General features: G+C 39.4%; 1 protein-coding gene across 1 annotated transcript in view; it reads right to left on the bottom strand.

Moving 5' to 3' along the window:
* Window positions 1-15,781, bottom strand: part of LOC130457896 (mucin-16-like) — a 55,984-nt gene that overhangs the window by 21,650 nt on the left and 18,553 nt on the right. The window contains exon 8 of the mRNA XM_056820606.1: window positions 15,269-15,382. Coding sequence (XP_056676584.1) covers window positions 15,269-15,382 — 114 coding nt within the window. The remainder of the gene's footprint in view (window positions 1-15,268; window positions 15,383-15,781) is intronic.

Raw genomic sequence — 15,781 nt, forward strand, 5'->3', positions numbered from 1 at the left:
AACAAAAGGACAGGGCCAAGGAACCCTTCTGCTGGACTCAACTTAAAAGGTACACCCCCCAAAATCCTGAATTCAAGAACACTTGTGTATAAGGGGAAGGAAAAAGGAAGATCCCAGGACCCCAGGAGAACACTGAGCCTCCATCAGTTGCTGGAAGCTCTGGGTGGGCAAGGGTGCTAGTCTGGAGGGAATACCTTGCAGGCAAAGCTGTGCTAGGCTCAGAGAGTTGAACACAGGTGGTGGGGAAGCAGTTGGAAAAGAAGCGCAGAGCAGGTAACCAAGAAATTAGGGGGACTGATTAAAAACAAAATATTGGTATAAAGGTAATAAAAGGCAGGACTAGGAGTGGAAATCAAAATGCTGGTAAATACACAGCTGGTAATCATAACTCTGAATGTGAATGGAATGAAATCACCCATGAAATGCAGGTGAATAGCACAGTGAATTAGAATCCCAAACCCTACCATATGCTGTCTACAAGAAACACAGATGACGAAGGTAGACACACATAGGATAAAAGTAAGAGGATGGAGCCAAATCTATTGGCCATCAACTGTTAAAAAGAAGGCAGGAATTACAAACATAATCTCTGACAAAGCCAAATAAAAAATATATCTAGTTAAAAGAGATAAGGAAGTTAATTACACCCTGATAAAAGGCAGTATAGATAATGAGGAAATATCAGTACTCAAAATGTATGTACCAAATGGCAGAGCATTCAAATTTCTAAAGGAAAAACTAGTGGAGCTCAAAGATAAAAAATAGAAAAACTATATTAGTGGGAGACCTGAAACTTCCTCTATCAGAACTAGATAAATCAAACCAAAAAATAATTAAGAAGAGGTAAGAGAACTGAATGAAATCTTAGAAAAATTAGAGTTAGTAGACATGTGGAGAAAAATAAATAGGGACAAAAAGGAATACACCTTCTTTTCAGCAGCACGTGGTACATTCCTAAAGATTGACCATGTACTAGGGCATAAAAATATTGCAAAGAAGTGTAAAAGAGCAGAAATAATGAATGCAACTTTCTCAGGCCACAATTCAATAAAAATAATAATTAGTAAAAGGTACATGGAGAGGCAAATCAAAAATTAAATGGAAATTAAACAATATAATTCTCAAAAAACTGTTAGTTAAAGAACAAATCATAGAAACAATTAATAAATTCACTGAAGAAAATGACAATGAAGACACGTCCTTTCAATATCTACGGGATGCTGCCGAAGAATTACTCAGGGGGAAATATATATCCTTGAGTTCATATATTAACAAATTCAGGAGGACAGAGGTCAATGAATTGGGCATACAAATTAAAAAACTAGAAAGGGAACAAATTAAAAATCCTCAGATGAAGACTAACTTAGAGAGCCTAAAAATCAAAGGAGAAATTAATAAAATTGAAAGTAAAAGAACTATTGATTTAATAAATAAAACTAGAAGCTGGTACTTTGAAAAAAGAAATAAAATAAACAAAGTACTGGTCAATCTAATTTTAAAAACGAAAGACTAAAACAAAATTGACAAGAGGGAAAGGGAGACATCACATCTAATAAAAAGGATATTAAGGCAATCATTAAAATTTATTATGCCCAATTATATGGCAATCTAGGTGACATGGATTAATATTTACAAAAATATAAATTGCCTAGACTAACAGATGAATAGACTACCTAAAAAAAAAACCCATATCAAAAAAAGCAATTGAACAAGCTATCAAAGAATTCCCTAAGAAAAAATCCCCAGGAGCAGATGGATTCCCAAACAAATTCTATCAAACATTCAAAGAACAACTAATCCCAATATTAGACAAACTATTTCACAAAATAAACAAAGAAGGAATTCTACGAAATTCTTTTTATGACAGAAATATGGTACTGATTCCAAAGCCAGGCAGATCAAAAACAGAGAAGGAAAACTACAGACTAAAATCTCCTTAATGAATATAGATGCAAAAATCTTAAATAGGATACAAGCAAAAAGACTCCAGCAATTGATCACGAGTTATTCACTATAACCAGTTAAGATTTATACCTGGAATGCAAAGATGGTTCAATATTAGGAAAACCATCCACATAATTGACCATATTAACAAGAAAACCAACAAAAATCACATGATTATTTCAATGGATGGAGAAAAAGGCTTTGTCAAAATACAACACTCATTCCTATTGAAAATACTAGAAAACATAGGAATAGAAGGGCCTTTCCTAAAATAATAAACAGTATATATCTTAAACCATCAACAAATAAACATAATCTGTAATGGGGATAAACCAAAAACCTTCCCAATAAGACCAGGAGTTAAACAAGGATGCCCTTTATCACCTCAATTATTTAACATTGTACTAGAAAAAATAACAGTAGCAATTAAAGTAAAAGAAACTGAAGGTATTAAAATAGGCAACGAGGAGACCAAGCTGTCACTATTTGCCGTTGATATGATGGTCTATTTAAAAAATCCTAAAGAATCAAATAAAAAGCTAGTTGAAATAATCAACAACTTTAGCAAAGTTACAGGACACAAAATAAACCCACATAAGTCATCAGCATTTCTATATATTTCCAACATGTCTCCACAGCAAGAATTAGAAAGAGAAATTCCATTTAAAATCATCCTAGTCAATATAAAATATTTAGGAATCTATCTTCCTAGACAAAAACAGGAACTATATGAACACAATTACAAAACACTCTCCACATAATTAAAACTAGATCTAAATGATTAAAAAACACGGATTGCTCATGGGTAGGATGAGCTAACATAATGAAAATGACCATCCTAACCAAATTAATTTACTTATTTAGTGCCATACCCATTGAACTAACAAAAAACTTTTTTTTTACTTAATTATAAAAAACCATAACAAAGTTCATTTGGAAGAACAAAAGATTAAGGATATCCAGAAAAATCATGGGGTAAGTAACCTCAGAAAAAGAGTCTATGATAAACCCAAAGATCCCAGCTTTGGGGACTAAAACCCACTACTTGATAAAAACTACAGGAAAATTGGAAGACAGTATGGGAGAGATTATGTTTGGATCAACATCTCACACCCTCCACCAAGATAAACTCAGAATCGGTAAATAACTTGAATTTAAAGAAGGCAACTATAAGTAATTTAGGTGAATACAGAATAGCATACATTTCAGATCTATTGGAAAGGAAAGATATTAAAACCAAGCAAGAGTTAGAAAAAAATCACAAAATGTAAAATAAATAATTTTTATTACATCAAATTAAAAAGGTTTTGAACAAACAAAACCAATGCAACCAAAATTAGAAGAGAAGCAACAAATTGGGAAACAATCTTCCTAACAAAAACCTTTGGCAAAGGTCTAATTACTCAAATTTATAAAGAGTTAGCTAAATCAATTTTACAAAAAATCAATCCATTCTCCAATTGATAAATGGGCAAGGGACATGAATAGGTAATTTCCAGTTAAAGGAATCAAAACTATTAATAAACACATGAAAAAGTGCTCTAAATCTCTTATAATCATATTGATGCAAATCAAAACATCTCTGAGGTATCACCTCACAACTAGCATATTGGCTAACATGACAGCAATGGAAAGTAATGAATGCTTGAGAGGATATGACAAAGTCAGAACATAAATGAACTGCTGGTAGAGTTGCGAATTGATCCAACCATTCTGGAGGGCAATTTGGAACTATGCTCAAAGGGTGCTAAAAGACTGTCTGCCCTTTGAGCCAGCCATTGCACTGCTAGGTTGGTACTCCAAAGAGATGGTAAGGAAAAAGACCTCTACAGGAATATTCCTAGCTACATTCTTTGTGGTGGCAAATAATTGGAAAATGAGGTGTTTCCCTTCAATTGGGGAATGGCTGAACAAATTCTGGTATATGTTGGTGATGGAGTAGCATAGTGCTCAAAGGTATAATAAACTGGAGGAATTCCAAGGGAACTGGAATGATCTCCAGGAATTGATGCAAAGTGAAAGTAGCAGAACCAGGAGAACATTGTCCACAGAGACTGATACACTGTGGTATAATACAATCAAATGTAATGGACTTCTCCATTAGTGGCAATGCAGTGATCCTAAACATCTTGGAGGGATTTACAAGAATGAACACTATCCATATTCAAAGGAATAACTGTGGGAGTAGAAATGCAGAAGTAAAACAACTGCTTGATTACATGGGTTGAGGGGATATGATTTGGGATATAGACTCTAAATGAAAATCCTAATGCAAACATCAACAACATGGAAATAAGTTTTGATCAAGGACAAATGTACTACCCATTGGAACTGTGTGTCAGTTACGGTAAGGGTGAGGGGAGGGAAGGGAAAGAAAGAATATGATTTTTGTAACCAAGGAATAATGTTCTAAATTGACTAAATAAATAAATACATAAATGGGAAAAAAGAAGTATACTTAGAAGGTACAGTGTATAGGATTATATATCAAAACATATTAAAAAACTAGTAAAAAAGAGGTTAATACTAAGAGTAATGGGAATGGAGAAAAAAATTGGTAAACACAAAGTTCAAGAAGAAGCACACGGGGGAGGAGGGGAGAAGATCAATATAATGGAAGGGCTGAAGAGTTTGGTGACAGCTAATAGTTAAATTTACCCTCATTGGAATTGACTCAGAGAGGGAAGAACAATCAGATCCACTGGGGAAGAGAATGGTTTCCTTCCCTATAGAGAAGTAGAAGGGTAATAAATGCACTGGTGGGGAGGGGAGCAATACAAGAGAGAGAGAGGTTCTGGGGTCATTTAAAAGGCACTATAGGAAGAGGAGAATAACAAGAGGGAAGTGGGTGGGAAGGGAAGTAATAATAGGGAGGTTCCAATGGGGGGAAACTGACTAAAAGAGATATGTTGGAGGGGAGGGAAAGAAGGATAAGAGAAAAGGCACAATCGATGGAGGAAATGAAAATGGAGGGGAATATATAGACAGACAGTAATCATAACCATGAATGTGAATGGGATGAACTCACCAATAAAATGGAAGTAGAAAACACGATGGATTAAAAGCCATAATCCTACCTTATGTTCTCTATAAGAAACACACTTGAAGCAGGTAGACATATACAGGTTAAAGGTAAGAGGGTACAGTAGAATTTACTTGGCTACAACTGAGACAAATAAGACAAGAGTAACAATTATGATTTCAGACAAAGCTAAATCAAAAATAGATTGCATTAAAAGAGGAAAGGAAGGTAATTACATTCTGATGAAATGCAGAAGAAATAAAGAAATATCAGTTCTCAACATATATGCACCAAATGGTATAGCATTCAGATTTCTAAAGGAGATAAAGGAGGAAATAGAAGCAAAAACCATACAAGTGGGGGAATTTGACCTTCTCTTTTCAGAACTAGATAAATCAAACCAAAAAATAAATAAGAAGGAAGTAAGGAAAATCAATGAAATGTTTGAAAATTAGAGCTTATAGATATCTGGAGAAAATTAAATAGGGAAAAAGGAATATAGCAACATTTCAATAGCACATAGCACATATACAATCACTGACCATGTACACTAAGGCATAAAAACATTGCAAACAAATGTAGAAAAGCAGAAGGAATGCAATTTCAGACCCTATTTCAATAAAAAATAATAAGGGCTTATTGAAAGGCAGATTTAAAATTAATTGGAAACTAAATAATCTAATTCTTCAAAAGTGGTGGGTCAAAGAACAAATCAAAGAAACAAGTCCAGACTTCATTGAAGAGAATGACAATGGAGTAACAACATATCAAAATCAGTGGAATGCAACCAAAGGAGTGCTCAGAGGAACATTTATATCCCTGAGTGCATATAACAATATATCAGAGAGGGTAGAGCTCAAAAAAAAAAAAAAAAACTAGAAATAGAATGAATTAAAATCCCCAGATAAAACTAAATTGGAAATACTAAAAATCAAAAAAGAAATTAATAATATTGAAAGTAAAAGAAGTATTGAACTAATAAAAAGACTAGGAGCTTTTACTTTGAAAAAAACACATTAAATAGATAAAGTAATGAAAGTAATGATTAATCTAATAAAAAAGAAAGAAGAAAATCAAATTAATAGTATCAAAGGTGAAAAGGGAGACCTCATCTCCAATGAAGAGGAAATTTAGGCAATTACTAAGAACAATTTTTCCCAATATATGACAATAAACATGACAATCTAGGTGAAAAGGGTGAATATCTACAAAAATATAAATTGCCTAGATGAACAAGAGGATATAGAATACTTAAACAATCCCATCTCAGAAAACAAAATTGAACAAGTCAGCAGGGAACTCCCTTAGTAAAAATCTCCAGGGCCAGATGGATTCACAAATGAATTCTATCAAACATTGAAAGAACAAGTAATCCCAATGCTATACAAAGTAGTTGACAAAATAAGCAAAGAAGGAGTTTTACCAAAGTCCTTTAATGACACAAATATTGTACTGATTTTCCAAACCAGGAAGACTAAAACTGGAAATAGAAAACTACAGACCAATCTCCTTAATGAATATAGATTCAAAAATCTTCAATAAAATACTAGCAAAAAAAAAAGTCAAACAAGTTATCACAAGGATTATTCACTATGATCAGTTAGGATTTATACCAGGACTACAAGGATGGTTTTTTTTTTAATTTCATAGTATTTTATTTGATCATTTCCATACATTATTCATTAAAGACAAAGATCATTTTCTTTTCCTCCCCCCCACCCCCCATAGCCGACACATGATTCCAATGGGTATCACATGTGTTCTTGATTAGAACCCATTGCCATGTTGTTAATATTTGCATTAGAGTGTTCGTTTAGAGTCTCTCCTCTGTCATGTCCCCTCAACCGCTGTAGTCAGGCAGTTGCTTTTCCTCGGTTTTTCTACTCCCACAGTTTGTCCTCTGCTTATGGATAATGTTTTTTCTCCTAGATCCCTGCAGAGATTGTTCAGGGACATTACACCGCCACTAATGGAGAAGTCCATTACGTTCGATTATACCACAGTGTGTTTGTCTCTGTGTACAATGTTCTCCTGGTTCTGCTCCTCTCGCTCTGCATCACTTCCTTGAGGTTGTTCCAGTCTCCATGGAATTCCTCCACTTTATTATTCCTTTTTGCACAATAGTATTCCATCACCAACATATACCATAATTTGTTCAGCCATTCCCCAATTGATGGGCATCCCCTCGTTTTCCAATTTTTGGCCACCACAAAGAGCGCAGCTATGAATATTTTTGTACAAGTCTTTTTGTCCATTATCTCTTTGGGGGTACAGACAAACATTCATAAAATTGACCATATCAACAACCAAACCAACAGAAATCACACAATTATCTCAATAGATGCAGAAAAAGCCTTTGACAAAATGCAACATCCATTCCTATTAAAAACAACAGAAAGTATAGGAATACAGGCGACTTTCCTCAATATAATAAAAAGTATGTATTTAAAAATATCAGCAAGCATCATCTGCAATGGGGATAAATCAGAAGTCTTCCCAATAAGATCAGGAAGGTAGCAAGTTTGCCCATTGTCACCTCCATTATTTAACATTGGAATTGGAGCTCCTGGACAGAACAATCAAGGGTGTGCCTGATTAAATCAAGAACACCTTGAGACCAAAACCCTGAGCCTAAGCCTGGCATTAGATCTGCACCTGACCTGATCAAGTTCAGACTGAGATCAAAAGCTCACATCTAAGCCTGAGGAAAGTCTTTAAGCTATCAGCATCTCAAGGGTCAATGGAATCAGGAGGGGGAGGGGGCCCTCAGAGTTCTCAGCCCTCAGACCATCTGATAAACTAGTAATAACCCAGAACATAAGTCAAAACTAGCACCAAGAAAGGACTGAAGTTTAAGAGGGCACTTCAACTTCCCAGAAAACAGAACCTACCTATAATTAGATAGGGAAAATGAGCAAACAATCAAAAAAGCCCCTAACTCTAGAGACCTTTTACAGAGACAAAATAACAAGGTACACACAGAAGGGGACAACAAAAATAAAGGAAACAACTTCTTATTTATCCCTTACAAAACTAGTTTTCTATGTTTTTGTTTACATGTTTTCTCCTCCACTGGTTGGTAAGGTCATGGAGTACAGGGATAGGTTTTTTTTTGTTTGTTTGTTTGCTTTACTATTTTTTGATTTTTATAATAGAGGGCATTGTAATATTCAGCATTTTGCACAATGTCTGGCATATAGTAAGTGCTTAATTAATGTTAGTTGATTGATGAAACAAAGGTCAGAGCAGCCCTGGATCGATCTGCTAATTTCCTGGGTCTCCCAACTGTATATTTGAAAAATCTGTTTCCCTAAAAAAGAACTACATTTCTTGGGAGCCCACTGGCTTCCTGTCATTTTGGACCTTATAATTTCAGAAAATATACATTGAAATTTTTAATTATATGTAACCAGGAAAATAAAATATCTTTGAATAAAATTATTTTTTAATTAAGAGTTTATTTTTTTTAAAGATAAAAGGCTATTAAGCAGCATGCTCATCTGATGTGGCCTGGCCTCTTAGCAGTGCTGAATGACATACTGATTTTCTCTAATAACACAGGAAGTTTTCTATTGTGAATAGATACCTGAATTCTCCTTGTTCAGACTGGCTTACTACCAGGCTCAATAAGTAAATGAAGAGAGGAAATTCAGTCAGAGCTGAATAAACAGACCTTTGGGAGATTTTATGTTACATGAGTCACTTCCCTTCCCTGAAGTTTTTTGTCCAGAAAATGGCTTGATGGTTTGATTCCATTCCTTCCCTAAGACCATGGAGAGGCATTTGTCCCCTCATCCTCATCACCAGCACACCAGAGCTCCAAATCTGATCTTATCTGCCAGGCCAATTGGCTGCCAGGAGACAAGTATGGACAATGATATCAGAGAGGGCCAGTTTTCTAATTCTGGCCTCTGACCAGTTCCAGGTTCTCTTGGCTATGGGAGTTTTTTGGAACCTCGAGGCCAGAGCATTGTAGGACCAGGTCACAGGAGTCACAGAACTACAATGTAGGAACCAGTGCATAAACTAGGGATGAACAGGCCTCCCTGGAAGGAGAACAGTACCTCAGAAAGGGCCAGACTTGGAGGTAAACCCCTGGATTTGGTACTCAGAGGGTAGGCCAAATGCAAGAAATCATCAAAGGTCCAAGTGAATTATTGTGCCAAGGAGAATACATAGGTCATGGAAACCTACCTTGAATGGAAAGTCCTACAACTATTATTATCCCCTTTTACAGATGAGAAAGTTGAGTCTCACAGAGACAAAGTGACTTACCCACATCTATGTCATTCACCTTACCTAAAGTTCTTTGTTCAAGAGTGGAGGCTTTGGGTCTATCTCCATTCCTTACCCTTGTCTCCCCTGACATGTGGTCCTCTAACCTTGGTGGCTCTAACCATAGAAGTAACTAAGTGGGAGAGTGGTCAGAGTGATGTGCCTGGAGACAGGAAGACTTGAGTTCAAATCAAACCTTATTAGCTGTGTGATCCTGGGTAAGTCACTTAGCTTTGCTTGCCTCTGTTTCCCCTTCTGCAAAATGGGGCTAAATATAGCACCAAACTCCTAGGGTTATTATGAGGACCAAATGAGATAATATTTCTAAGAAATGCTTTGTTATAGTGCCTGGCATATAGTGGGTGCTATATACATGCTTATTCCCGTCCCCTTCCCTTTTCCATAGGCAAGCAGTTGGTAGGTGTAAGAGGTATTTGAGGACAAATTTTCCTAATAAACTGAACTCTATCAATGTACCCATTAGATCAAAGCAATCAATCAATCAATCACCATTAAATAAATGTTTTTATTATGTGCCCAGCCTTACCCTAAATAATGAGAATGTAAATAAAAATTTAAAAACATATTTCCTGCCCTTGGAGAAGTTTCCCAAAAGGAAAGTTTCTCGAAGTGGAAAGAGCCATAGCCATTTAATGTGAGGTGCTAAGTCTGAACTCTCTATTGGCCATTGAACATACAGCATAATAGAGTGGAAAGAACAATGACTCTAGAATCAGAGGTTCTGGGTTCAAATTCCACATCTGATGCTTTCTAATTTTGTGCATTGGGCATATGCCACTTAACTTCTCTGGGCCTCAGTTTTCCCATATGTAAAATGATGGGGTTCAGTTAGGTGACCATTGAGGGTCCCTTCCAGTCATATCCAATTACCCTGAGCTAATTACTACTTTACTTCTCTAAACCTCAGTATCCACATCTGTAATAAGAGAGGCTATCCATAATACCTGACACTTCAAAGTTTCCTTCCAACTTTGTGCCTATTATTGATTGTATAAAAGACCTTAGCAGTGGGAACCTCACTCCTACCTCTAAAACTCCTCTTCTCCAGGCTGTACATAGAAAGCAATCAGAGGTTCAGAAGAGTTCTTGAGGATTGATCTCTAAAATAATTTCATGTTTCCTCTGTAAGACGGGGAAACAAGGCCCTAAAAAGGGTAAACCTCCAACACAGAGACAGAGAGGAGGTACCTAGTTACCTGCGGGCATAATAGTAGACACAGGGGTCAGGGGGCTCCTCATCAGTGCTCCTGTGCTTCCTGGCTCCATGGCCTTGGGCATGTGTGACTGGCACCACACCAGCATCACCACCCACAGGAAGGCAGGAGGGGAGAACCCAGAACTCAGTCAAGTCATTATTAGAGGACTCGCAAAGGAAAGTACATTGTTGCTACTATCTGCTGAGACCAAAAATACATGGCTTCTCTGACTTTTCTCCACAGGATGAATAACCAAGTTTCCCCCTTCAAAGCACGGACTCATTGATGGACAACCTCCATATATGTTTGATTTAGTGGAATCAGAATCCCATCAGTAAGAAGAGGAGAATCACTTTAGCACAGGGACTGTGAAACTATCCTTTGCATAGAGATGAGGAAGCCTGGAGAGATGACACTAATTCAACAGATATGGTGCCACGAAAAAGTCCCTACAGTGGCCCATTGGAAGGCTATAGACAGGAAGGACCTGGGAGGAAGACCCTTCTCCTTAGAAAGGCACAAACTGACCCTCCCTGGACAGACACTCCCCATTTCCTCCAAGGCCACACCCCAATTCCCTCCCTGGGAAGCTTATTTAAAATATGCTTATTTGGGAAGAGGCAGGAAGTGGAAGGCACTTGATCAGAAACAGAGGCTGTGCCTGCCTTGACACTGCTGCCCTCTGTGGTTGTGTCAGGAGGACTGGGAGATGCTGTTGTGCAAACTTCCTGTGTGCTGGCTGGAGGCAGGGTAATAGCTAGAGTTGGTGTTGCCTGTGGGTTTCTCTCAGTCTATGGAGTCAGGCCGGCTGGCCCTGGGTCCTCCAATGAAGTAGCAGCCTCAAGGGAAGCTGTGCTTGTCCAGGCCTTGGGGGTACTTAAGGCAGGAAAGGAGCCTGGCCCTGGGCTCAGAGATTCATGGATGGGATTGTGAGGTTCTGTTCCCAGGGAGGGTCCATCTCCTGTGGTGACAACCAGATTGGGAGAACTGGCTTCTACTTGTGATGAGGATCTGGCTGTCCAGGGTGCTAATCTTGACACAGTTTCCACATCGACATCCATGCTGCTAGAAGCAGTGACGCTTGGTAGTGGAGAGTTAAAGGTCACAGCAAGGCCAGTGCCTACTGCTAGGGCATCATTGGCCTCCAGGGTAGACATGCTGTGACTTTCAAACCCTTGGGCATTTGTCCTTGGTGCCAAAGCAGTGACTTCAGAAGGCATTTTGGAAACAAAAGTAAGTATGCTGGTGACCATTTCAAGTAATTTCTCTGTTGGCACAGTGGACAGTGCTTGTTCAGAGCTCAATGCATACTCAGGTCTGGTGGCATGTGTCCTGGTGCTTTCTAAAGGAGAGAACAAGGTCGGAGAGTCTCTGATGGCCTCTGTTCCTGAAATGCTGCCTATGGAAGACTGGCTCTCCACCAATCCTGAGATGAGAGTGGAAGATGTTATGGTCCTTGCTCTAGTTGCCTCAGTTGCAGTAAAAGTTAATGGGAATCCTGCATCACTCTCCTGTGGGATTTCAATGATGATTAGTGGACCTTGAATTTCAGACAGCTCAGCCTGGAAAACAGCATCCAGACCTATACCCAATCCAATATGAAAAGGACTCACTGTAGTCACTGTTAGCCACAAGTAAGAAGGACTTGTGTCTCTGGGAGTCACAGCCTCAGAACTTTTTGGAATCTCTCCTAGATTTGTAGTAAAAGGAATAGATGATCTTCCTTCAACTCCTGTGTTAATCCTTAGAGGAGCTAAAGTGCTACCTTCTATCACTTTTGCTGTAACAGTATGTTCTCTGATCTTTGTGGTAAAAGTGTTCACAGAAAGTGTTGAGCCTTTTTCTAAGATTTCATGTGGCTCACCATGAGCTGTCGTCCCCAGGACAGCTGAGTCAGCAGAGGTGACCAATGAGCCTCCAGGATGAGTGTCTGAGACCACTGGGGATTTAGGAGTGGTCAGTGGGGCATCTGTGTTATTCTCTACCACTGAACTTGGAAACTTATGGCTAAGAGTGACCACAGGGGAAAAGGGAACAATGTCCGTGATTTTTGTGCTGGAAATTAGATGCTTGGAGTGAGTCCTGGGGGAAGCTGATCTCATGTTCTTGGTCATGGGGGTATCCTTAGATGATGTTATAGTAGTTGAAGAAGAGTGTGTGCTTTGCCATGTAGGAGTGCTATCTGTCCCAGTGATAGTGAGAGCCCCAGCTTCAGCTATGGTTGACAAAATAGGAACTGTGCTTTGTCCAGGGAGAGCCACAGGGCTGCTGGTGGTGGTAAGAAGCAATGCTGAGCCCACTTGAGCATCTGGGCTCATGGAAGCCATGGAGGTATTTCCCATCATCTTGGCTGGGACAGTCTTAGTTGTATTTTCCATGGCCAGTGGGAAGTTTGAGGTCTTCTCTAAGTCTCTAGTTAAGATTTCATAAGCTAAAGTCACCTGTGGAGTTGAGCCAGTATTGGTACCTGACATGTTTGATACACTTCCCATATTAGCAGCTGAAGACCCAGGAGGTCCAGGCAAAGAAGGGGTCAGCAAAGCACCTGTGCTCTCTTCCATTGTGCCCAGTAGATTTTGGTTAGGAGTGATCTCAGGATGGAGAGAGACCCTGTCTGTGACCTTGCTGCTGAAGATGATACTTATGCTGTCAGTCCCAGGAACATTGGAGCTCTTGTCTTCAGCCTTGTAAGTAACCCCTGAAAATGTTACAGGAGATGAAGTGGAGAATTTGGATGGCAACATGGATATAGGATCAAGGCGATTCATGGTAAGATCTGTAGCTTCAGCTGAATTCGAAGACCATGGAACCACTGTTATTGTACCAAGAAGAGCCCCAGAGATGCTGCTGATAGAGACAGCAGGTGCTGGTGTAGTCAACACCAAGGATGAGTCTGTCTCTTCTCCAATCCTGGTCCCTGTAGTACCTGAGGTGTGGGGTGGAGAGGTATAGACAGCTGGCTTTGGGCTGGAGCCTTACACTGGACTTGATATGAGGTTAGCAGTGCCCTCAGAAGGATGAAAATTGCCAGGGATGAGTGTACTGATATCTGATTCTGTAGTGGTGCCTGTGGCCAAACTATTCTGTAAATGTCCACTTTCCCTGCTGCTAAATTCAGTCACTGGTGAACCCTCAGGAGGGGTGGGCTTCTTGGGCTCCAGAGTGAGAGGTTCAGCTGGGCTTATCCAGATTCCAAACATGGCAGTGCTTTTCCTACTCTCTAAAGGGGATGAGGGTACAATTCTGGAGTAACTGATCCCTTCACTTAAATTGGCCAGAGAAGTAGAGGCCATGTCAGGTTGAAAAGTTATTCCAGGACCTGTGAAGTAGTGCTCCCTGTGAGTGATACCAGGAGTGTCTAAATTCTCTGGGAAGGTTCTGGACACTGTTTTATCTTCTGTTGGTCCTTCTATAGACAACAATGGGGTGTTTGCATCTTCTCCAGATAATGTTGGAATGGTGCTGGTAGCAGTGGAAGTTAGGGCAGCTGAGCCTGGCTCTAGTGTGGTATGTCTCATTGATGAATCATGATTTGGTATGGTTTCTGTGGCACCTGTGGCTCTTGGAAGTGAAGATAGAGGCACAATGGAGGTGATTTCAGTTCCTGGGGCTGAGTTAGCAGTATTGAAAGAATCAACTGGAGTGGGCCATGGAGAAAGGGGGGTACTGGAACTCTCTCAAGGAGCTATTTCTGCCATAGGTGTGTCTGCAAGGGGTGTACAAAAAATTATTCCAGATAGGGTGATGTTTAAGGGACCACTGGAGCCATGTGGGTTCTACTGGAGTCATGGAGAGTGAGGGCTTTGCAATTGCCATGGTGACTCTAAAGGATATCTCACTTGGAGCTGAGGGTGAGATGGGAGAGGACACAGTTCTCCTGTGACCTGTTCCAGTGGGTGCAGTGAGAAGTGGGTCTTGAGTGGCTGTGGCTCTTGGAGTTGTCTCCATGACATGTATGTCTGTTTCAGTGTCTGAAATAGAATCTCTCCCAGTAGAGCCAGTCACAGGGATACTGGTGGAATCTGTTGGTTCTCTTCCCTAGTCAGATCCACTCACTTTCTTCAGTGTCCCTGAAGTCTCAGTAGAGAATTCTATGACCAAAGTAGTTAGTTAAAGTGTGCCTAAGGGTTGATGGAAGAAGTTTGGGGTTATTTGGACAGATATCCCCAGAGCCTGTGAGGAGTTTGTCCTTCCTGAGAAGAGCACCTTCTCCCTAACAAGCACTTTCAAAATAAAAAGGTCTGTGACAGAGATTATGATCTACTTCTGCTCTAGGGTGCATGGCCACCATGAGAAAGTATTAAATAAGAAGAGACTGAAATCTACATATCATCATCTACATGGATCTCTCCGGTCATCTTGCCCTCAGATGAGATAGGGATCCTGGCTCAGACAAAATGCCTGTTAGATACCTGCTCAGGTTAAATGGAAAATGAAGCAGTAATCATTTTTTACTAATCAGGTACCCCATTCAGGGTTTTAGGTGCTGGGCATAGGAAAGCCTGTCCTTCAGTAGTGGACTTTTAGCATAGTAAATTATATGTATACACACTAACTAACACAAGAAATGGACAAAATCCTCCATGAGCTCTTCATCCAAAGACTGGTATCATGGTATACATCTGGGCAGACAGTAATGGGACAGAGGAAGTTGCCAGGTCTTACAACCTAATCACAAACTCCACCATCAGTGAGTATCCTGTACTCAGAATATGAAGATGAATCCATATCATATCTCCAAGCTGTAAAACAAGGGCCCAGAGCAAGGATGAATACCAGTATAATAGAAAGAAAATTAATAATTTCTTACCAATGGCACCTATTGTGGATTCATAGGTCAGGAGGCCAGTAGTCACTGATGTCATATCTCCTGGTGCTCCATAGTCTGGGATAAGGGTGACGGGTCCTACAGCAATCTCACTCTCTAGAGGAATAAATGAGGGCATATATCTCAGCCGCAGGAGTAGGGGGTACAAAGGACAATATGTTGTCCCTTTATATTCTGAAGGAAACTCCAAAATATGTACCTTCTTTATTTCATCCTTCATCTAGCAGAGAATCTCTCTAGTATTCCCTTTCTCTCATTTTTTTTCAAACTCTCCAAATCTAATGACAGTTTTCCTACTTCCCCATCTGGGAAGGGGCCACTCTCAAGTAAAGCCCTACTCTATAAACATAACTACTGCAATTTTTATGAATATATCCAAATGTCATGTTGTAATTTTTGATCTTTGGAAGAAAAATCTGGTATTCTTTCCTCATTTCCATGACTTTCATAAAGTCCCTGCTAAGAGCTCCTCTGATTCTTACGTGATCCTTCTAA

The sequence above is a fragment of the Monodelphis domestica genome, chromosome 3, assembly GCF_027887165.1.
Source record: "Monodelphis domestica isolate mMonDom1 chromosome 3, mMonDom1.pri, whole genome shotgun sequence".
NCBI lineage: Eukaryota > Metazoa > Chordata > Mammalia > Didelphimorphia > Didelphidae > Monodelphis > Monodelphis domestica.